At 33.9% G+C, this 23,633-nt stretch overlaps 1 protein-coding gene across 19 annotated transcripts in view; it reads right to left on the bottom strand.

Moving 5' to 3' along the window:
- LOC141401375 (low-density lipoprotein receptor-like) overlaps positions 1-23,633 on the bottom strand; it is a 652,355-nt gene that overhangs the window by 458,566 nt on the left and 170,156 nt on the right. For all 19 annotated transcript variants that reach the window (XM_073981680.1, XM_073981587.1, XM_073981657.1 and 16 more), the window contains exon 3: positions 8,366-8,506. In XM_073981680.1, the coding sequence (XP_073837781.1) occupies positions 8,366-8,506 (141 nt within the window). The remainder of the gene's footprint in view (positions 1-8,365; positions 8,507-23,633) is intronic.

Raw genomic sequence — 23,633 nt, 5'->3', positions numbered from 1 at the left:
GATTAGGAAGCAACGATATTGCAGAGCTGAAGGTCGTCTTTATAGACGAGCTGAAGGTCGTCTTTATAGCTGTGCAATTTGGGTTATGAATTGTTAATTAATAATTAATAATAATTAATTAATACATTCAGGCGATTTATAGATGATAAGGAACTCGATGAATCGATATTCGTTTGTAAGCGATTCATATATTATCTGAACTCGATGATACAGCCGAAGGTCGTCTTTATTTAGACGAGCTTAAGGTTGTCTTTATATGGACGAGCTGAAGGTTGTCTTTATATAGACGAGCTGAAGGTCGTCTTTATATAGACGAGCTGAAGGTCGTCTTTATATAGACGAGCTGAAGGTCGTCTTTATATAGACGAGCTGAAGGTCGTCTTTATATAGACGAGCTGAAGGTCGTCTTTATATAGACGAGCTGAAGGTCGTCTTTATATAGACGAGCTGCAGGTCGTCTTTATATAGACGAGCTGAAGGTCGTCTTTATATAGACGAGCTGCAGGTCGTCTTTATATAGACGAGCTGAAGGTCGTCTTTATATAGACGAGCTGAAGGTCGTCTTTATATAGACGAGCTGAAGGTCGTCTTTATAGACGAGATGACGGTCGTCTTTATAGACGAGATGAAGGTCGTCTTTAGAGACAAGCTGAAGGTCGTCTTTATAGACAAGCTGAAGGTCGTCTTTATAGACAAGTCTTTATAGACAAGCTGAAGGTCGTCTTTATAGACAAGTCTTTATAGACAAGCTGAAGGTCGTCTTTATAGACAATCTGAAGGTCGTCTTTATAGACGAGCTGAAGGTCGTCTTTATATAGACGAGCTGAAGGTCGTCTTTATATAGGCGAGCTGAAGGTCGTCTTTATATAGACGAGCTGAAGGTCGTCTTTATATAGACGGGCTGAAGGTCGTCTTTATATAGACGAGCTGAAGGTCGTCTTTATATAGACGAGCTGAAAGTCGTCTTTATATAGACGAGCTGAAGGACGTCTTTATGGACGAGCTGAAGGTCGTCTTTATGGACGAGCTGAAGGTGACATCCTTCGAAATCTTCTTTCTGTCGCCTTCTAAAACATGGCTTAACTCCATAATTGCAAATCACATAACTATAGTTTATAAATATAACAATGATTGTTATTTTCATTAATCCCAACTTTTCCTTGTCTTCCTAATCCACCAGATTTTTTGTTTTTCCCCCAACTATTAAAGGCTAAACCGCAACTAAAGATAGCTTTAAAAGATATTAACAAATCAAGCGAAATGTATTCAAAAAATGTATCCTGGGGAAGTTGTTCAACTACCGCCCTCCCACCTTTGGTAAGAGTAGATAAAGTATGTGTGTGTGTGTGTGAGTGCTTGTCTGTTTCACAAAAGAAAGAAGACATGCAACAAAAGGCCGCTTTGTTTTATATTCGACATCGACACAAATATCACGTGTAAACCATTATAACCTAAAAAGAGATTTTTCTTAATATTTATTTTCTGTTGCTGCAATGGTTCGGTTAAGCCTACAAATTTCCACATGTACAGTAGAACAAAGGCCCACACACACATGCCTACTCACATACTTTCACTTTTGTTTGTTCTTGATATTTAACATTTCAAAGGATATATGGTACTGTTGTATGTGCGTGTGTGTGTGAGTTCACGTTAAGGGTCTCATCCAGAAGAGCAAATGGTTTAAACCTATTTAATATTACCATAGAGATTTCAAACGAAACCCACTTGCTTTCATGTGTATGTCCTTTATTTACTTTTTGGTTTATTGTTCTTATTGTTTGATGGTTGTATAGGGAAAGGGAAGGAAGGAAGAAGGATGTGAGGTAGGCAGTGAGGCCTAACAATGATTCTATAACTCTAAGAAAGTAGAGTGTTAAAGTTAAAGATTATTCAAAGAATCCATTGGAGGGTTTGAGATGGCAGTTGGCAGTATAGAGAGCAATAGTTGCTTGGCACCAAGGACCAGTTAAATAAACGATATGTGTGTTCTTCAAAGATGAAAAAAGACGACCATTATTATGGTCATTATCAAGAGCAAGAAAATGATGATGACACTGAAGATGATAGTGACGGTGGCAATGGTGTTGCGAACAATAATAAATGTTAAGTCGCTTTTTACCACAACTAATAATAATGCCACCGGAACACGCACAACACACGGTGGAGTAATTTATTTAAATATTCTTATGGTTATTTATTTCGAAGGATTCATTTGGAATTATTGCCAAGTTTAAGTTGTAATTCAAAAAAGAAAAAACGGAAGGGAGATAACCAATTTATGAGGGGAATTAAATTTGGATAAATAAGAAATGTTCGTGACATAATATTCTTAAAGGCAAATAATATCGTAATAAGCAAAATTAATAATATACATAAATGTGTGGTGCATACTTCTAGGCGACCAGCAGTTCAATTCATGTTCTATTCAAATGTAGAATGAAAAAAATGTATAAAGAAAAATTTTGGTTCAATTAAAATTTTTTTAAAGAAATAAAAATATTTATTAGTAATATTTTAAATTTACTTTCTTTAACGTGGATTATTTAAAAAATATTTTAAATTATTTTCATAATCACGCATTTAAAAAAAATTAAATAATTCTCATAAACGTAGATTTTTTAAAAAATATGTTTTAAATAATTTTCATAAACGTAAATTTTTTAAAAATTTTTCAATCATTTTCATAAACGTGATTTTTTTTAAAATATTTTCATAAACGTTTATTTTTTTAAATAATTTTCATAAACAAATGTATTTAGACCCCAAATTTATAGGCATGTTGCCTGTTTTAAAGCAAACTCTTCAATTTTTTTCCAATATTCTTCAATTCTTAGTACCAAATGAAATGATGCCACGTTGCGAGCAATTTAACACTTCGTCATCGAAGGATTTTAATCATTCTCTAGTATCGCTTATGAATATCCTGTCGTATGCAGGCAAATAGGATGCCTATTTTACAAATAACCCAATATAGTGGAACAATTTCAGCAACTCCACGGTTTGTAGTAATTGCAAACTATCGCATCATCATTGCAACTAAACTTCAAATAACATCAAAACCAATAACGGTGTGCGCTAGTATTTCATGTTCGAACCTTAGACGACCAGGAATAGCAAATAACAGCATATTGGCAGAATGCCAATCAGGAGGAGTCCGAGAACAAAAATCTACTCAAATGAGGGCAGACCTCAAAGGAAATTTTTACAGACGAGCAGAAAGGAGTCTTAATGGGTGAGCTGAAGGGAGATTTTATTGACGAGCTGAAGGGGTCTTTATAGACGAGCTGAAGGAAGTCGTTATAGACGACCTGAAAGTGGTCCTAATGGACGAGCGGAAGGGAGTCTTTATAGACGAGCAGAAGGAAATTTTTATGGAAGACCAGAAGGGAGTTTTTTAGGCAAGCTGATGGGAGTATTTATAGACGAGCTGAATGGAGTCTTTATAGACGAGCTGAAGGGAATTTTTATGGACGAGCTGAAGGGAGCGAGTCTTTACAGACGAGCTGAAAGGAGTCTTTATATACGAGCTGAAGGGAGTCTTTATAGACGAGCTGAAGGGAGTCTTTATAGACGAGCTGAAGGGAGTCTTTATAGACGAGCTGAAGGGAGTCTTTATAGACGAGCTGATGGGAGTCTTTATAGACGAGCTGAAGGGAGTCTTTATAGACGAGCTGATGGGAGTCTTTATAGACGAGCTGAAGGGAGTCTTTATAGACGAGCTGAAGGGAGTCTTTATAGACGCGCTGAAGGGAGTCTTTATAGACGAGCTGAAGGAAGTCTTTATAGACGACCTGAAGGGAGTCTTTATAGACGAGCTGAAGGGAGTCTTTATTGACGGGCTGAAGGGAGTCTTTATAGACGAGCTGAAGGGAGTCTTTATAGACGAGCTGAAGGGAGTCTTTATAGACGAGCTGAAGGGAGTCTTTATAGACGAGCTGAAGGGAGTCTTTATAGACGAGCTGAAGGGAGTCTTTATAGACGAGCTGAAGGGAGTCTTTATAGACGAGCTGATGGGAGTCTTTATAGACGAGCTGAAGGGAGTCTTTATAGACGAGCTGAAGGGAGTCTTTATAGACGAGCTGAAGGGAGTCTTTATAGACGAGCTGAAGGGAGTCTTTATAGACGAGCTGAAGGAAGTCTTTATAGACGAGCTGAAGGGAGTCTTTATAGACGAGCTGAAGGGAGTCTTTATAGACGAGCTGAAGGGAGTCTTTATAGACGAGCTGAAGGAAGTCTTTATAGACTAGCTGAAGGGAGTCTTTATAGACGAGCTGAAAGAAGTCGTTATAGACGAGCTGAAGGGAGTCTTTATAGACGAGCTGAAGGGAGTCTTTATAGACGAGCTGAAGGGAGTCTTTATAGACGAGCTGAAGGGAGTCGTTATAGACGAGCTAAAGGGAGTCTTTATAGACGAGCTGAAGGGAGTCTTTATAGGCAAGTTGAAGGGAGTCTTTATAGACAAGCTGAAGGGAGTCTTTATAGACGTGCTGAAGGGAGTCTTTATAGACGAGCTGAAGGGAGTCTTTATAGACGAGCTGAAGGAAGTCTTTATAGAAGCAGAAGGAGATTTTTATGGTAGACCAGAAGGGAGTTTTTTAGGCAAGCTGATGGGGGTATTTATAGACGAGCTGAAGCGAGTCTTTATAGACGAGCTGAAGGGAATTTTTATGGACGAGCTGAAGGGAGTCTTTATAGACGAGCTGAAGGGAGTCTTTATAGAAGCAGAAGGAGATTTTTATGGTAGACCAGAAGGGAGTTTTTTAGGCAAGCTGATGGGAGTATTTATAGACGAGCTTAAGCGTGTCTTTATAGACGAGCTGAAGGGAGTCTTTATAGACGAGCTGAAGGAAGTCTTTATAGACGAGCTGAAGGGAGTCTTTATAGAAGCAGAAGGAGATTTTTATGGTAGACCAGAAGGGAGTTTTTTAGGCAAGCTGATGGGAGTATTTATAGACGAGCTGAAGCGAGTCTTTATAGACGAGCTGAAGGGAGTCTTTACAGACGAGCTGAAGGGAGTCTTTATAAATGAGCTGAGGGGAGTCTTTATAGACGAGCTGAAGGGAGTCTTTATAGACGAGCTGAAGGTACTCTTTATAGATGAGCTGAAGGGGTCTTTATAGACGAGCTGAAGGGAGTCTTTATAGACGAGCTGAAGAGAGTCTTTATAAATGAGCTGAAGGGAGTCTTTATACACGAGCTGAAGGGAGTCTTTATAGACGAGGTAAAAGGAGTCTTTATAGACGAGCTGAAGGGAGTCTATATAAATGAGCTGAGGGGAGTCTTTATAGACGAGCTGAAGAGAGTCTTTGTAAATGAGCTGAGAGGAGTCTTTATACGAGCTGAATGGAGTCTTTATAGACGAGCTGAAGGGAGTCATTATAGACGAGCTGAAGGGAGTCTTTATAGACGAGGTGAAGGGAGTCTTTATAGACGAGGTGAAGGGAGTCTTTATAGACGAGGTGAAGGGAATTTTTATGGGCGAGCTGAAGGGAGTCCTTATTAACGAGCTGTAGTCTTAATAGACGAGCTGACGGGAGTCTTTATAGACGAGCTGTAGTTTGAAGCTGGAGCCTTTATAGACGAGCTGAAGAGAATTTTTATGGACGAGTTGTACTTCCTACAAAAGAAATACCTAGTGCCGTGGAAAGTATTCCAGTAGAATAGTAGAGGACCACATGGTCTTCCTGTCGACGACCAGTAAGTCTTTCACTAGAAAACAAGGAGGTCTTGGCATAGAAGACCAGACATTCTTCGTATAGCAAACCAGTAGGTCTTCCTAGAGAAAACCAGTAGGTCTTCGTATAGAAGACCAGTAGGTCTGCGTACAGAAGACCAGTAGGTCTTCGTACAGAAGACCAGTAGGTCTTCGTATAGAAGACCAGTAGGTCTGCGTACAGAAGACCAGTAAGTGTGCGTACAGAAGACCAGTAGGTCTTCGTATAGAAGACCAGTAGGTCTTCCTATAGAAGACCAGTAAGTCTTCGTATAGAAGACCAGTAGGTCTTCGTATAGAAGACCAATAGGTCTTCGTATAGAAGACCAATAGGTCTTCGTATAGAAGACCAATAGGTCTTCGTATAGAAGACCAATAGGTCTTCGTATAGAAGACCAATAGGTCTTCGTATAGAAGACCAATAGGTCTTCGTATAGAAGACCAATAGGTCTTCGTATAGAAGACCAATAGGTCTTCGTATAGAAGATCAGTAGGTCTTCGTATAGAAGACCAGTAGGTCTTCGTAGAGAAGACCAGTAGTCGGTCTTCGTAGAGAAGACCAGTAGTCGGTCTTCGTAGAGAAGACCAGTAGTCGGTCTTCGTATAGAAGGCCAGTAGTCGATCTTCGTATAGAAGACCAGTAGTCGGCCTTCGTATAGAAGACCAGTAGTCGGTCTTCGTATAGAAGACCAGTAGTCGGTCTTCGCATAGAAGACCAGTAGTCAGTCTTCGTATAGAAGACCAGTAGTCGATCTTCGTATAGAAGACCAGGAGTCGGTCTTCGCATAGAAGACCAGAAGACGGTCTTCGTATAGAAGACCAGTAGTCGGTCTTCGTATAGAAGACCAGGAGTCGGTCTTCGTATAGAAGACCAGGAGGTGGTCTTCGTATAGAAGACCAGTAGTCGGTCTTCGTATAGAAGACCAGTAGTCGGTCTTCGTATAGAAGATCAGTAGTCAATCTTCGTATAGAAGTCCAGGAGTCGGTCTTCGTATAGAAGACCAGTAGTCGGTCTTCGTATAGAAGACCAGTAGTCGGTCTTCGTATTGAAGACCAGTAGTCGGTCTTCGTATAGAAGACCAGTAGTCGGTCTTCGTATAGAGGATCAGTAGTCGGTCTTCGTGTAGAAGACCAGAAGACGGTCTTCGTATAGAAGACCAGTAGTCGGTCTTCGTATAGAAGACCAGTAGTAGGTCTTCGTATAGAAGACCAGGAGTCGGTCTTCGTATAGAAGACCAGGAGTCGGTCTTCGTATAGAAGACCAGTAGTTGGTCTTTGTATAGAAGACCGGTAGTCGATCTTCGTATAGAAGACCAGTAGTCGGTCTTCGTATAGAGGATCAGTAGTCGGCCTTCGTATAGAAGACCAGGAGACGGTCTTTGTTTAGAAGACCAGTAGTCGGTCTTCGTATAGAAGACCAGTAGTAGGTCTTCGTATAGAAGACCAGGAGACGGTCTTCATATAGAAGACCAGTAGTCGGTCTTCGTATAGAGGATCAGTAGTCGGTCTTCGTATAGAAGACCAGGAGACGGTCTTCGTATAGAAGACCAGAAGGTCTTCTTATAGAAGAACAATAGGTCTTCTTATTGAAGGAGAGTAGGTCTTCGTATAGAAGACCAGTAGGTCTTCTAATAGAATACCACTATGTCTTCCCATTAAAGACGAAAATGATTTCCGTCTTCTTTAACATTTTTCTTCTATCCTCGTACCCTCTCCAGTATTATTTTTTCCTATTCTCCTGTTTTGAATTGACATCAAATTTCACCTCACAACAGTATGATGAAGATGATAAATTTGTGAGTGTACAAGTATGAGTACTAACATCTGCATACATTTTGTATGCATATGCAAAGACATACATAGGTATGGATGCGTATGTTTCACTTCTACATACATATGTACGTACATGAGAACACCATATGTTACATGGCAATAAGCCAAAGGTTTTTGGTGAAGATATAAGTAATATGAATGAGTGCGTATATGACGACGTTAACGAAGTTCGCGAAATTGTGTGCTATGGAAATAGAACTCCGTTTGGTGTCCAAGGGTAATTTAAAACCACAATATGTTGCAAACTTTGTAGCAATTTTTGGAGTGCAATAGTAGTAATATTCAATGTTGAATGGAAACATTTGCTATTGAACAAACATGCAGGAATGGAGTGTAATGCCGAGCTGCAGATCAATTGCAACGATGAATGCAAAGGATGAAAACATTTTTGTTGTGTTAACATATTGTGGAATACATGTTGAGCAAGTAGTGGGAAATAATGAAGGGAGGAGGGATCCGAATTGTACTTGACTTTAATCTCAAAGTTTTTTAATAAAACTTCAAATTGTAGGCACACTATGAGAATTTAAGTTTTCATATAAAGTTGCGATTAATGGAAATTAGGTAAAAAAATTGAAAATAATATCTCGGAAAAAGAAGCAGTTTCCCAATAAAATCCCACGATATGAGAGACATTTTTCTAGTGCCTTCTGGTATGTTTTGTGGAATTGTTTTATAAACATCAATTATTAAACAACAAAAGTTTTGAATGCTACGATTTTTTCCTTCGAAATGTAAGCAATTTTTTTAAAATTGTTTTATATTTGTAAATACTAAAAAATCTAGAAATATTAACATTCATTTCCATTGAAAACTCACCTTGTATTCTACATTCCGGTATCATTTCATCACTGTGATCAGCACAATCCGATTCACCATCGCACAGGAAGCGAACGGGTAAACAGTAGCCATTGCCGCAGCGAAATTGTTTCTCATCACAAGCCTTGGTTAAATTTTGACCTGAAATTTGAAAAGAAACATTCAATAAATATCAATCATAAGTGAATACAAAAGCCCAGCACGATGTGGAATTGTTTAGCGAAATGTTTGATAAAAATGTCGTGGTGTTCGGCGACAAAATTGCATTCTCAATCAATTGATGGCGCATAACCATATCGTATAGACATTCCGAGAACAACATGTTGTTGTTTAGTGTAGTTGTAATTAAACGTATGATGCTTGATCATTGCTGCTCTTAATATTCGGTTACATACTCAGAAAATAAATTACAACAACACACCGTGCATTGTAATAATAACTTATGTCACCAAATAAGTTATTTGCACACATAGGCTAAAAACCAAACACGTTTACAAAATGTTTATATGACTCATTATTGTTATAATAGAGGAAGCAAAAAAAAAATATGTGAATAATTATTTTCTATGTAGATAGGAGGAAATGTGTATTAAATTTCATGTTTGAAAGATGCAAACGTACATATTTACATACTACAATATTTACAAAGAAATGGGTTGTAACAACTTTTAATAAACGCCCATAAAGGGCCTTGAATATTTTGTGGTGTAGTAGATTGGATATAAAATTTATTTGTTATTAGGTCTTAGACATATATATCAGAATTTTATATTCTCTAAAATACAACGAAGCAGTCTCACATTTTGTTTTATAAATTGCACCTGCTGCATCTGAATACAAACGCTAATTGAAAACCACAACAACAACAACAAATTAATCAATCGATTGCGGGCACTGATTTGCAATTGTTTTGATGAAAAACAACTTGATTATTTATTTTTTTCAAATTAAAAGAATTTTGTTGTTATTTGAGTTTTGTCAACAACAACAATAAGCATCAGCAACACTACAAAGAATATTTAAAGGATTTCTTTCATGCCCTATCAGAACACCAAACGTGTTTTCTTAAATAATATTTTTTCATGAGGCCTTAGACCACCAAACGTGGATTTTTAAGGAATATTTTTTCATGAGGCATTAGACCACCAAACGTGGATTTGTTAAAAAAATATTTTCTCATGGCCTATCAGAACACCAAACGAGGATTTTTAACGATCATTTTTTTTTAAGAAATATTTTCTCATGTCCTTTTAGAACACCAAACGTGGATTTTTTAAATAATATTTTTTCACGAGGCCTTAGACCACCAAACGGGGATTTTTTAAATAATATTTTTTCATGGGGATTTTTTAAATAATATTTTTTCATGAGGTCTTAGACCACCAAACGTGGATTTTTTAAATAATATTTTTTCATGAGGCCTTAGACCACCAAACGTGGCTTTTTAAATAATATTTCTCCATGAGGCCTTAGACCACCAAACGTGGATTTTTCAAATAATATTGTTTTGAGGATTTTTTAAATAATATTTTTTCATGAGGCCTTAGACCACCAAACGTGGATTTTTTAAATAATATTTTTTTGAGGATTTTTTAAATAATATTTTTATGAGGCCTTAGACCACCAAACGTGGATTTTTTAAATAATATTTTTTTGAGGATTTTTTAAATAATATTTTTTCATGAGGCCTTAGACCACCAAACGTGACTTTTTAAGAATATTTTTCCATGAAGACCCCCATACGCGGATTTTTTAATGAATATTTTGCCATGAGACCACCGAACTTGGATTTCTTAAAGAATAATTTTCATTGATGCTTAGACCACCAAACGTGGATATTTTCAAAGAATATTTTTCCATGAGGCCTTAGACCAACAAACGTGGATTTTTTAAAGAATATTTTTTCATGAGGCCTTAGACCACCAAACGTGGATTTTTTAAATAATATTTTTTCATGAGGCCTTAGACCACCAAACGTGGATTTTTTAAAGAATATTTTTCATGAGGCCTTAGACCACCAAACGTGGATTTTTTAAATAATATTTTTTCATGAGGCCTTAGACCACCAAACGTGGATTTTTTAAATAATATTTTTTCATGAGGCCTTAGACCACCAAACGTGGATTTTTTAAATAATATTTTTTCATGAGGCCTTAGACCACCAAACGTGGATTTTTTAAATAATATTTTTTCATGAGGCCTTAGACCACCAAACGTGGATTTTTTAAATAATATTTTTTCATGAGGCCTTAGACCACCAAACGTGGATTTTTTAAATAATATTTTTTCATGAGGCCTTAGACCACCAAACGTGGATTTTTTAAATAATATTTTTTCATGAGGCCTTAGACCACCAAACGTGGATTTTTTAAATAATATTTTTTCATGAGGCCTTAGACCACCAAACGTGGATTTTTTAAATAATATTTTTTCATGAGGCCTTAGACCACCAAACGTTGATTTTTTAAATAATATTTTTTCATGAGGCCTTAGACCACCAAACGTGGATTTTTTAAATAATATTTTTTCATGAGGCCTTAGACCACCAAACGTGGATTTTTTAAATAATATTTTTTCATGAGGCCTTAGACCACCAAACGTGGATTTTTTAAATAATATTTTTTCATGAGGCCTTAGACCACCAAACGTGGATTTTTTAAATAATATTTTTTCATGAGGCCTTAGTTGGGTGTTTGAAAAAAATTGTTTAAAAAATCCACGTTTTATGGTCTGTTAGTGTTTGAAAATATGTTTAAAAAATCCACGTTTTATGGTCTGTTAGTGTTTGAAAATATGTTTAAAAAATCCACGTTTTATGGTCTGTTTTTGTTTGAAAAAATGTTAAAAAAATGTTTTATGGTCTGTGGGTGTTTGAAAAAAAATTGTTTAAAAATCCATGTATTAAAAACACGTACGTGTTTGAAAAAAATTGTTTAAAAAATCCTCGTTTTATGGTCTGTCGGTGTTTGAAAAAATTGTTTGTAAAATCCTCGTTTTATGGTCTGTGGGTGTTTGGAAAAAAATATTTAAAATACATGTTTATGGTCTGTGGGTCTTTGAAAAAAATTGTTTAAAAAATCCATGTTTTATGGTCTGGGGGTGTTTGAATTGTTTAAAAAAATCCACGTTTCATGGTCTGGGGGTGTTTGAATTGTTTAAAAAAATCCACGTTTTATGGTCTGGGGGTGTTTAAATTGTTTAAAAAAAAATCCACGTTTTATGGTCTGGGGGTGTTTGAATCTTTTAAAGAATTCGACGTTTTATGGTCTGGGAGTGTTTGAATTGTTTAAAAAAATCCACGTTTTATGGTCTGGGGGTGTTTGAATTTTTTAAAGAATTCGACGTTTTATGGTCTGGGAGTGTTTGAATTGTTTAAAAAAATCGACGTTTTAGGGTCTGGGGGTGTTTGAATTGTTTAAAAAATTAGACGTTTTAGGGTTTGGGGGTGTTTGAATTGTTTAAAAAATATATGTTTTATGGTCTATGGGTGTTTGAAAAAAATGTTTAAAAAATCCACGTTTTATGGTCTGTGGGTGTTTGAAAAAAATTGTTTAAAAAATCCACGTTTTATGGTCTGTGGGTGTTTGAAAAAAATTGTTTAAAAAATCCACGTTTTATGGTCTGTGGATGTTTGAAAAAAATTGTTTAAAAAAATCCACGTTTTATGGTCTGTGGGTGTTTGAAAAAAATTGTTTAAAAAATCTACGTTTAATGGTCTGTGGGTGTTTGAAAATTTTTATTAAATCCACCCTTTATGGTCTACTGGTATTTGAAAAAAATTGTTTAAAAAATCCATGTTTTATGGTCTGTGGTTGCTTGAAAAAATTGTTTAAAAAACACTTTTTATGGTCTGTGGGTGTTTGAAAAAAAATTGTTTAAAAAATCCATGTTTTATGGTCTGTGGTTGCTTGAAAAAATTGTTTAAAAAACACTTTTTATGGTCTGTGGGTGTTTGAAAAAAAATTGTTTAAAAAATCCACGTTTTATGGTCTGTGGGTGTTTAAACAACAGGCACTACCACAACATTTTGCGCCGTAATATTTTTCTGTTTTCAAATTGATTTTAAATGAACATAACCTTCCCCAATATGGATTGAAAAACACACACAAAACGTCACAAATTACGTTCTCAATCAAACACAATGAGAACTTTTATATTTTGTTTACAAAAGACTAAACAACAATTCAAATTAATTGTAGAGTATCAATTTGAATGAAATTGTTAGTTAACGAGAGGTTCATAGTCATGGGGGTTGGTCCACACAACTTTCGTATGAATATTAATTTTAGGTGTTTTGTGCCTGTAGAATGTAAAAATTGTCAATAGCAATTATTTGAAATTGTTTTAAAATTATTTACAGAGATTGGATTGTATTTTTCCACAAAAACAACGAAACAGTTGAATAAAAATTGGGAAATTGATAGTTGGAACTTACTAAGGTGGCTAAAGTAGAATTTTGAATCTTCGCCCCTATTAAGATGACTTTAAGGTCGTTTACTTCGACGACATTAAGGTCGTCTATTAAGACGCAACTGGCAGAGGGCACATGTGGCTAGATTGCTCAGGCTTATGTCAAACGGTACAACTATTGGAAATGTTTAAACTATTTCAAATACCAACAAAATTAATTTCTAATGTAGCAACGCGCCAAAATTTTATAATGTAGGCCCACCTTAACCTCTGGCCAAATTCATATTCAACAAAAAAATAATAATTAACATTTTAAATGAATCAAGAATTTCAATTACCACAAAATGAAATTTAATTTCAAACTACAATGAATTGACAAAAAAAGAGAAATTATTTTTATTCCGCTTACGAAAAAAAGAAATTCAATTTGTGGTGTCATTAATAGTGTTCTTAGTATCAGGTTGTATACAAAGTTTATACTTTTCGGCTTTGTCATTCCTTTTGCGATTCACCTTGTAATGCCTCTATTCCAACTTTGTTTTGTCATTTCATGGTAAGAGTAGAAGAAGAAAACTTTAATAAACTTAAGTTGTAAGTATATCGCACTAATACCTTGTCAACATTTGTTAGAAAAACAAACAAAATGGCGAAAGCCTACAGACCCAAAAAATATGAAGCAGAGGGAGAAGGCAAAGACGAAGGGTGTCTGGGGACAACAGCTGTTGCAATAAAAAAAGATTTATTATTTTTCTATTCTTAGAATAGAGACATAAGGTCATTAATTCATTATTGTACTCACGCACCACAACGCTTGACACCACAACAACACACTCACATGACATTGTCTTGCCATTGTCACCAAAAAATAAAGAAAGTAAAAAAAGAAAAAGGATTCTTAGAAAATGTTGACCAGCCGTGTAAAGATTTTCGGAGACGTTGGTAGTTTCAAAGTTCAAAGGCCAAATTATCTAAGATAAGGTCACAATAACTAAATTAGAACTTGCCTGCCACACACACACACACAAACAATATTTCACCAATTTCTCATCTAATGAAAACAAATTGCTTTTTTCCCAACAAAAGGCACATGACTAAGGATAGGCCGAAGGGAGTGACAAATATAAGTAATTGATTTTATGAAAGAGACAAATTGGTTGTACAACCAATTAAATTTTTGGACAAGTTGGACAAATGAGGAATATTTAGTTGAAATGTGACAAAGAGACCATTAAGAGTACAGCTTTATTTTAATATTTTTCAAGCACCCACACAACAAGAAGGATGGAGTTTTCAAACAATATTCTTCAAGCATGGACTTTTTAAACAATTTTTTCAAGCACCCACACAGCAATAAGCGTGGATTTTTTAAACAATGTTTTCAAGCACCCACACAGCAATAAGTGCGGATTTTTTAAACAAATTTTTTCAAGCACCCACACAGCATTAAACGTGGATTTTTTAAACAATTTTTTTCAAGCACCCACACAGCAATAGACGTGGATTTTTTAAAAAAAAAATTTCAAGCACCCACACAGCAATAACCGTGGATTTTTTAAACAATTTTTTTCAAGCACCCACACAGCAATAAGCGTGGATTTTTTAAACAATGTTTTCAAGCACCCACACAGCAATAAGTGCGGATTTTTTAAAAAATTTTTTTCAAGCACCCACACAGCAATAAACGTGGATTTTTTAAACAATTTTTTTCAAGCACCCACACAGCAATAAGCGTGGATTTTTTAAACAATTTCTTTCAAGCACCCACACAGCAATAAGCGTGGATTTTTTAAACAATTTTTTTCAAGCACCCACACAGCAATAAGCGTGGATTTTTTAAACAAATTTTTTCAAGCACCCACACAGCAATAAGCGTGGATTTTTTAAACAATTTTTTTCAAGCACCCACACAGCAATAAGCGTGGATTTTTTAAACAATTTTTTTCAAGCACCCACACAGCAATAAGCGTGTATTTTTTAAACAATTTTTTTTAAGCACCCACACAGCAATAAGCGTGGATTTTTAAAAAAAAAAATTCAAGCACCCACACAGCAATAAGCGTGGATTTTTTAAACATTTATTTTGAAGCACCCACACAGCAATAAGCGTGGATTTTTAAACAATTTTTTTCAAGTACCCACACAGCAATACGCGTGGATTTTTTAAACAATTTTTTTCAAGCACCCACACAGCAATAAGCGTGGATTTTTTAAACAATTTTTTTCAAGCACCCACACAGCAATAAGTGTGGATTTTTTAAACACACAGCAATAAGCGTGGATTTTTTTAAACAATTTTTTTCAAGCACCCACACAGCAATAAGCGTGGATTTTTTAAACAATTTTTTTCAAGCACCCACTGACAATAAAACATGTTTTTTTTAAAAAAAAAGGTTTTTAACCACCCACAGACCATAAAACGTGGATTTTTTAAGCAATTGTTTTCAATCACCCACTGACAATAAAACGTGCTTTTAAAAAAAAAGGTTTTAACCACCCACAGACCATAAAACGTGGATTTTTTAAATAATTTTTTCAACCACCTACAGACCAAAAAACGTGGATTTTTTAAATAGTTTTTTCAACCACCTACAGACCATAAAACGTAGATTTTTCAAAATTTTTTTTTTCATACAACCACTGACCGTAAAACATGAATTTTTTAAACAATTTTTTTTTCAAACACCCACAGGCAATAAAACATGGATTTTTTAAACAATTTTTTCAAACGCAAACAAACGATAATGCTGGGATTTTTTAAGCAATTTGTTTCAAAACTGGTATTTTTTAAACAATTTTTTTAAACACCCACAAACCATAAAACTTGTTTTTTAAACAATTTTTATCAAACACCCACAGACCATAAAACGTGCCTTTTCTTTGGTTAACTAACCCATATTCCAATATTAAATAAATATTAATAAAGCCTTTTAGTCCTTCATTTATAAAAGCGCATTCAATTGCAATCGAAAATATCCGCTTTATTTTAGTAAATTTCAAATATTGCCCAAACATCTATAAACTCTTTGATTTCGTGTCATTACAACAACAAAAACTCTATCCTAAATTACCTTTCAATAAAAACAAAGTAGAGGGATTTAAACAAAAAATCCATTTGCTTTATGATTATTTGCAATTTATATTTTTGATATTTTTCAAATATTTTCCCCAATAACACTTATAAATATTTCGTTGGTGTATCGGATGTATTTATGGCAGTACTTGTATGAAAGAGCCACTACACATTTCTCTACTGCATTCATGGCCAATATCATTTCGAATATTTATGGAAGATTTTCTTTTTTTTTCTCATTTTTTGTTATTTAAACATTTATTTACTTCATTGAATGACCATAAAACAAAGTTCAGGAGGAGAACCTCTCCCCGTACTTCACGGGCACAAATGCCATAATATTTTTTGGCCATAACAAAAGCGAGCAATACTGTTGCAAGTATTGCACATTTTTCTTACCAACAACAAACCCATGCCGCCCATGGCCCAAACAGACAAAGGCATCTTAACTCATGCGGAAATGAGCAAACAGAAACGGAAATGCACAATGATTGTGTACGAGGTGCTCCAGAGTATGTATGTACACTACCGGTCATCTGAATAGGTTTGAATTTTTTTCTTTTTATATGTTAAGGTATCATCTGATGTGTTCGTATTGCAGATCCATACTATTTAGTTTTTGAGAGTCCTATACTATGCCAACATTCCCAAGAAAAAACTTGACGGTGTTGCCATATTTTCGGAAAATATCCCAATTATAATAAATAATGTACAAAAAAGTGTCCAATTTTTGCGATCATCAGAATAGGTTTGAATCAAAAAAAATTGAAAAATTGTACTACTCAAGCAAATATTGCGCAGTTTTTTGGTTTAGTTTAGTAAAATGGAACATTCTGATAAATCCTACAACAAAATTGGCCCGCTTTATTTGGAACGTGGGTTCAATTCTCAACATGGAAAAGTTACCAAGAACTTTCAGATAAAATCAAGAAATATTCAAACAAAAACGTTTTATAAACTTGCTTTAAATGACTTTTTGATTTCGTTAGATCTCTTCTGAGCTTCGAAAATTGTCTGAAAGCAAATACCAAGTGTAGCCATATTATTAGGATCGATAATTTAGAAAGGTCATTGCAAATAGTTGGTATTTTAGTTCAAGTTTAATTTTTTAACTATCCTTGCAGTACAAATTTATGCATTATCATACTCACAAATCCACCATAGTTGCCCACATGTATCATAAATGTTCGAAAATTGGTATGGAAGAATGTTTCATCGACGACAATAAAGTAGAAAATTGTAATTCAAATTTAAGTCAAAGGGGCATGATATCACCGACTTTTATAGTGCTGTATAACCTCAGTAGTCCATTCTTTTGTACTTATTCGTGTTTGTTTTATGACTTATGAACAGAAAAAAACTTTTTGACCTGACTATATAGGTATTACAGCACTATAAAAGTCGGTGATATCATGCCCCTTTGACTTAAATTTGAATTACAATTTTCTACTTTATTGTCGTCGATGAAACATTCTTCCATACCAATTTTCGAACATTTATGATACATGTGGGCAACTATGGTGGATTTGTGAGTATGATAATGCATAAATTTGTACTGCAAGGATAGTTAAAAAATGAAACTTGGACTAAAATACCAACTATTTTCAATGACCTTTCTAATTTATCGATCCTAATAATATGGCTACACTTGGTATTTGCTTTCAGACAATTTTCGAAGCTCAGAAGAGATCTAAAGAAATCAAAAAGTCATTTAAAGCAAGTTTATAAAACGTTTTTGTTTGAATATTTCTTGATTTTATCTGAAAGTTCTTGGTAACTTTTCCATGTTGAGAATTGAACCCACGTTCCAAATAAAGCGGGCCAATTTTGTTGTAGGATTTATCAGAATGTTCCATTTTACTAAACTAAACCAAAAAACTGCGCAATATTTGCTTGAGTAGTACAATTTTTCAATTTTTTTTGATTCAAACCTATTCTGATGATCGCAAAAATTGGACACTTTTTTGTACATTATTTATATAATTGGGATATTTTCCGAAAATATGGCAACACCGTCAAGTTTTTTCTTGGGAATGTTGGCATAGTATAGGACTCTCAAAAACTAAATAGTATGGATCTGCAATACGAACACATCAGATGATACCTTAACATATAAAAAGAAAAAAATTCAAACCTATTCAGATGACCGGTAGTGTATATGTATGCATGTATTGTGGTTATACGGCTCCTCTGTTCAACATGACCATTCATTGATGGTGTATTGCCAGAGTTGCCAATTATAATGGAGCAAAAAAGGGAAAATACGTTATGTTTGGGTGTTGGGGGCGACTCGTATTTTGTATGATGTTTTTTTTTTAAACCAAACATGAATTTAACAAATTCCAGCGAGTTTTGACCATCAAGGACTTTCAATAAAAACCAGAATGTCAGTTTTTATGGCATGAAACGAAAACAAACAAGGAACCGTAAATATTTTTTGAATGACGTTTAACGAATACAATAAGCAAATGAATGACAGACTGAATGAACGCATTCAGATTTTTATTATTCGTTTCGTTATGGCCCAATTTGTACGGGAAACTTGAAACAAAAATCCATTCATTAAAGCCAGTATGGATTGTTTAAAACAATTTTTTCAAGCAACCACACTGCAACAAGTTTGGACTTTTTAGACAACTGTTTTCATGCACCCACACAGCAAAAAACGTGGATTTTATAAACAATTTTTCGCAAGCACCCACAATGCAATCAGCTTGGACTTTTAAACAATTTTTTAGGTTTAAAAAAGGGTTTAAATATCCACCTTTCGTAGTCTTTGAAATATTAAAAAAAAGTTTAAAAAAGTCCACAATTCGAGTCGTTGCGATGTTAAAAAAAATTGTTTAAAACTTCAGATTTTGTCGTCTTTGTGAGGTTAAAAAAAATTTAAAATTCACGTTTTCCTGTCTGTTGGTGTTTAAAAACAATGTTTAAAAAATCCACGTTTGGAGTTCTGTAGTGCGATTCTCTAACATAGTTTTTGAGTTACCGACAAAAATCGGTAACATTAAAACGAAAAATTATGAATGAAAATTTCAAATAAAAGTTGACAACACTCTTGCAGTCGGTAGAACTTTTCGACTGCTTTATATTCGTCGCTAGCTTACCGAAAAACATCGGTAATTACCGAAATTATAAGCATTTCAAATTTACCGACAATTGTCGGTAACTCAAAAAATGAGTTAGAGAATCGCACTACAGGGTGGCTCAAAATTTTTTTTTAAAAATCCAAGTTTTGTAGTGTTTGCGTGGTTCAAAAAAAAAATACGTTTTTTGGTCAAAGGGTGTTTAATCAAAATTGTTTAAAAACACGTTTTATGGTCTGTGGGTGTTTGAACAAATTGTTAAAAAAATCCACGTTTTATGGTCCAAGGGTGTTTGAGACAAAAATGTTTAAAAAATCCACGTTTTATGGTCTGCGGGTGTTTGAAAAAATGGTTAAAAACCATGATTAATGGTCTGTGGGTGTTTGAACAAAATTGTTTAAAAAATCCACGTTTTATGGACTAAGGGTGTTTGAAAAAAAATTGTTTAAAAAAACCACGTTTTATGGTCTAAGGGTGTTTGAAAAAAAATGTTTAAAAAATCCACGTTTTATGGTCTAAGGGTGTTTGAAAAAAAAATTTAAAAAATCCAAGTTTTATGGTCTATGGGTGTTTGAAAAAAATTGTTTAAAAAATTCATGTTTTATGGTCTAAGAGTGTTTGAATTTTTTTTTTTTAAAATCCACGTTTTATTGTCCAAGAGTGTTTAAAAAAAAAATATTTTAAAAAATCCACGTTTTATGGTCTAAGAGTGTTTAAAAAAAATGTTTTAAAAAATCCACGTTTTATGGTCTAAGAGTGTTTGAAAAAATTGTTTAAAAAATCCACGTTTTATGGTCTAAGGGTGTTTGAAAAAAATTGTTTAAAAAATCCACGTTTTATGGTCTAAGGGTGTTGGAAAAAAAATTGTTTAAAAAATCCACGATTTATGGTCTAAGGGTATTTGAAAAAAATTGTTTAAAAAATCCACGTTTTATGGTCTAAGGGTGTTTGAAAACAATTGTTTAAAAAATCCACGTTTTATGGTCTAAGGGTGTTTGAAAACAATTGTTTAAAAAATCCACGTTTTATGGTCTAAGGGTGTTTGAAAAAAATTGTTTAAAAAATCCACGTTTTATGGTCTAAGGGTGTTTGAAAAAAATTGTTTAAAAAATCCACGTTTTATGGTCTAAGGGTGTTTGAAAAAAATTGTTTAAAAAATCCACGTTTTATGGTCTAAGGGTGTTTGAAAAAAATATTTTAAAAAATCAACGTTTTATGGTCTAAGGGAGTTTAAAAAATTTTTTTTTTTAAAATCCACGTTTAATGGTCTAAGGATGTTTGAAAAAAATTGTTTAAAAAATCCACGTTTTATGGTCTAAGGGTGTTTGAAAAAATTGTTTAAAAAATCCACGTTTTATGGTCTAAGAGTGTTTGAAAAAAATTGTTTAAAAAATCCACGTTTTATGGTCTAAGGGTGTTTGAAAAAAAATTTTTAAAAATCCACGTTTTATGGTCTAAGGGTGTTTGAAAAAATTGTTAAAAAAATCCACGTTTTATGGTCTAAGGGTGTTTGAAAAAATTGTTTAAAAAATCCACGTTTTATGGTGTAAGGGTGTTTAAAAAAAATTGTTTAAAAAATCCACGTTTTATGGTGTGAGGGTGTTTGAAAAAAATTGTTTAAAAAATCCACGTTTTATGGTGTAAGGGTGTTTGAAAAAATTGTTTAAAAAATCCAGGTTTTATGGTCTAAGGGTGTTAGAAAAAAATTTTTTTAAAATCCACGTTTTATGGTCTAAGGGTGTTTGAAAAAAATTGTTTAAAAAATCCACGTTTTATGGTCTAAGGGCGTTTGAAAAAATTGTTTAAAAATTCCACGTTTTATGGTCTAAGGGTGTTTGAAAAAATTGTTAAAAAATCCACATTTTATGGTCGAAGGGTGTTTGAAAAAATTGTTAAAGAAATCCACGTTTTATAATCCAAGAGAGTTTGAAAAAAATTGTATAAAACATCCACGTTCTATGGCCTGTGGGTGTTTGAAAAAAATTGTTTAAAAAATCAAAATTTTATTGTCTGTTGGTGGTTAAAACATGTTTAAAAACCCAACATAGTGTGGTCTGTGAGTGGTTGCAAAAAATGTTTAAAAATCCAAGTTTTATGATCTGTGGGTTGTTGAAAAAAATTTTTTGAAAATTTTTCAATCCAAATTTTAGGGTCATTGGGTGGTTGAAAAAATTGTTTGAAAAGTCCCTTCCAATTAAGAACTACCACAAACTGTTTGCCGGCCTGCAAATAAACAAATACAAAATAAGTTGTATTAATTGGCCAAAGGCCAAAGACACTGAAATTAACATTATAATTTCTTGCCAGCCATTGTGTCTTTGTTTTTTTTTTTAATTTGTTTTCACACACACAAAGCAACATTAAATTAATTAGAAAACATATTTCTTCAAACATCCCATGAGAAACCATGTGATGTTAAATACCTCAGTGACATTAAAATGATATAAATTACAGAACATATAGCTACATATAAAAAAATATATCTTTTAATTTTATTTATTTTACATAAAAATGCATAAAAAATTAATTTCACGCCTAAATATTTTATTTCGCACAATTTCAAAAGAGAAATTTAAAAGTATTATTTTTAGTGCTAATATAAAGCAACAACGCCTTTTTTATTATTTTTGTATTTATTTTATATACGATTTTTTTGGTGATTTTCTAACATCACTCCCCCAAAACCGATATCAATTGAAAAGTAGTTTCGCGGTTTGAGATTAACCCGGACAATTTACATAATCTCTAACAGAGAAGTGCAACATCGATACGATGCCACAAAAAAATACAACCAAACCATTACTGCCGGTTTTGTTATGACATGTTGTGTTGAAAGGGGGAGGAGGTGCAAAAAAAAATACAACAAGAAACCTTAAAACTGTTGAATATCAAAATACCACCAGCAGCAACCAAAACGCAGTAGTTTTAAATCGGTTGGCTTAAAGCAAAAAAATCATTAAACACAGTTGTCGATTCACAGTGATTAAGCCAGCCGGAGGCATTGCAGAAGAAATAAATGAATTATTGTTGATGATAATTATGGACATTTATGTTGAGAGAATACACAGCAGGTGAAGAAATTTGGAAAAATATTAAAAAACAAAACTGTTTCGATAACTGTTTAATTTGTGCCCTGAAAGGCAAGAAAGAGAGTTTGAAACGAAAGAAAGTTTTAGACACCATCACCAGAGTATTTTTTATAGAAAAAGCCCACCTCAATGACTGAGGAAATTATGTTCGTACTAAAAACCCGCCTCAACGCAACTGAAGAAATTTTTGCTATACGAAGAAACCCAGCACAGGAAACAGAGGAAATTTTTTCTATTCGAAAAACCCTACATCAGGGATCTGAGGACAATTTTTCTATACACAAAAAAAAAACACACCACAGTGAACATAAGAAAAACCAACCTCGAGGACATGTGGAAACATTTTCTATAGAAAAAACCCACATCAGGGACTTGAGCAAATTTCTTCTTTTTCTTGAAAAATCTCAGGAAATTTTTGTACAACTCAGGGACCCGAGGACATTTTTTCTATAGCAAAATCCCACATCATGGACCTGAGAAAATTTTTCCACTAGAAAAACCCCACATCAGGGACTTGAAGAAATTTCTTCTATTGAAAAAACTGATGAAATTTTTGTAAACGAAAGAACGCACCGCAGTGCAACTGAAGAAACTTTTTCTATACAAAAAAAAATTCTACAGTGAACATAAGAAAAACCCATTTAGGGGACCTGTGGAAACTTTTTCTATAGAAAAATCCCAACTCAGGGACTAGCGGAATTTTTTCTATATAGAAAAACCCCAACTCAGGGAGCTGAGGATTTTTTTTGGAAAAACCTTTGCACAGCTTAGGAAATTTTTTTCTATTTTCTGGGAACTACGAATTTTTTATAGAAAAAATGTTCTCAGTGCACTGAGGTGGGTTTCATCGTAGAGAAAAATTTCCTCAGTCGGTGGTTTTTCGTACAGAAAAAATGTCCTCAGGTCTCAGAGAATGATTTTTCGTAGAGAAAAAATGTCAAAAAATTTCCTCAGATGCACTGAGTATGGCTTTTTCGTATCGAAAAAAAATCCACAGGTCACTGAGATTGACATATTTTTTATAGAAAAAATGCTTAAGGAAACAGAGGATGGTTCTTTCTATAAAAAAAATTTCCCGGTTAACTGAGGATGGTTTTCTATTGAAAAAAAAATCGTTAATTGCACTAAGAATGGTTTCTTCAATAGAAAAGATTTCCTCCAGTTCCTGAGGATGGTTCTTTCTATATAGAAAAAGTTTCGTTATGTGTACTGATGATGGTTTCTTGCACAGAAAATATTTTCCCAGTTTCCTGAGGATAGAAACAAACTCCCTGAGGTGGCTTTTCTACACAAGAAATGTCCTCAACACACTAAGTGTATTTTCTATAAAGAATTTCACATCAGGTACTTGAGGATTTTTTTCTATAGAAAAACCCCATCTCAGGGACCTGAGGACATTTTTTTTATAGAAGAAATTAATCTTAGGAGCCAGAGGAAAGTTTTTCAAAAGAAAAAAAAAACCGTAGAGCAGCTCAAGAAATTTTTTCTATTTTCAGGGAACTACGAATTTTTTATAGAAAAAAAATTCTCAGTTGCACTGAGGACGGTTTTATCGTAGAGAAAAATTTCCAAAGTCGGTGGTTAATTCGAGGATGTTTTTTTTTTTTTTTTGT

Source organism: Musca autumnalis, unplaced genomic scaffold, assembly GCF_047663935.1.
Source record: "Musca autumnalis isolate F117 unplaced genomic scaffold, ASM4766393v1 scaffold_1, whole genome shotgun sequence".
Classification (NCBI taxonomy): domain Eukaryota; kingdom Metazoa; phylum Arthropoda; class Insecta; order Diptera; family Muscidae; genus Musca; species Musca autumnalis.
Note: the sequence above shows the minus strand (reverse complement) of the source record. Positions and strands in the feature narration are given on the sequence as shown.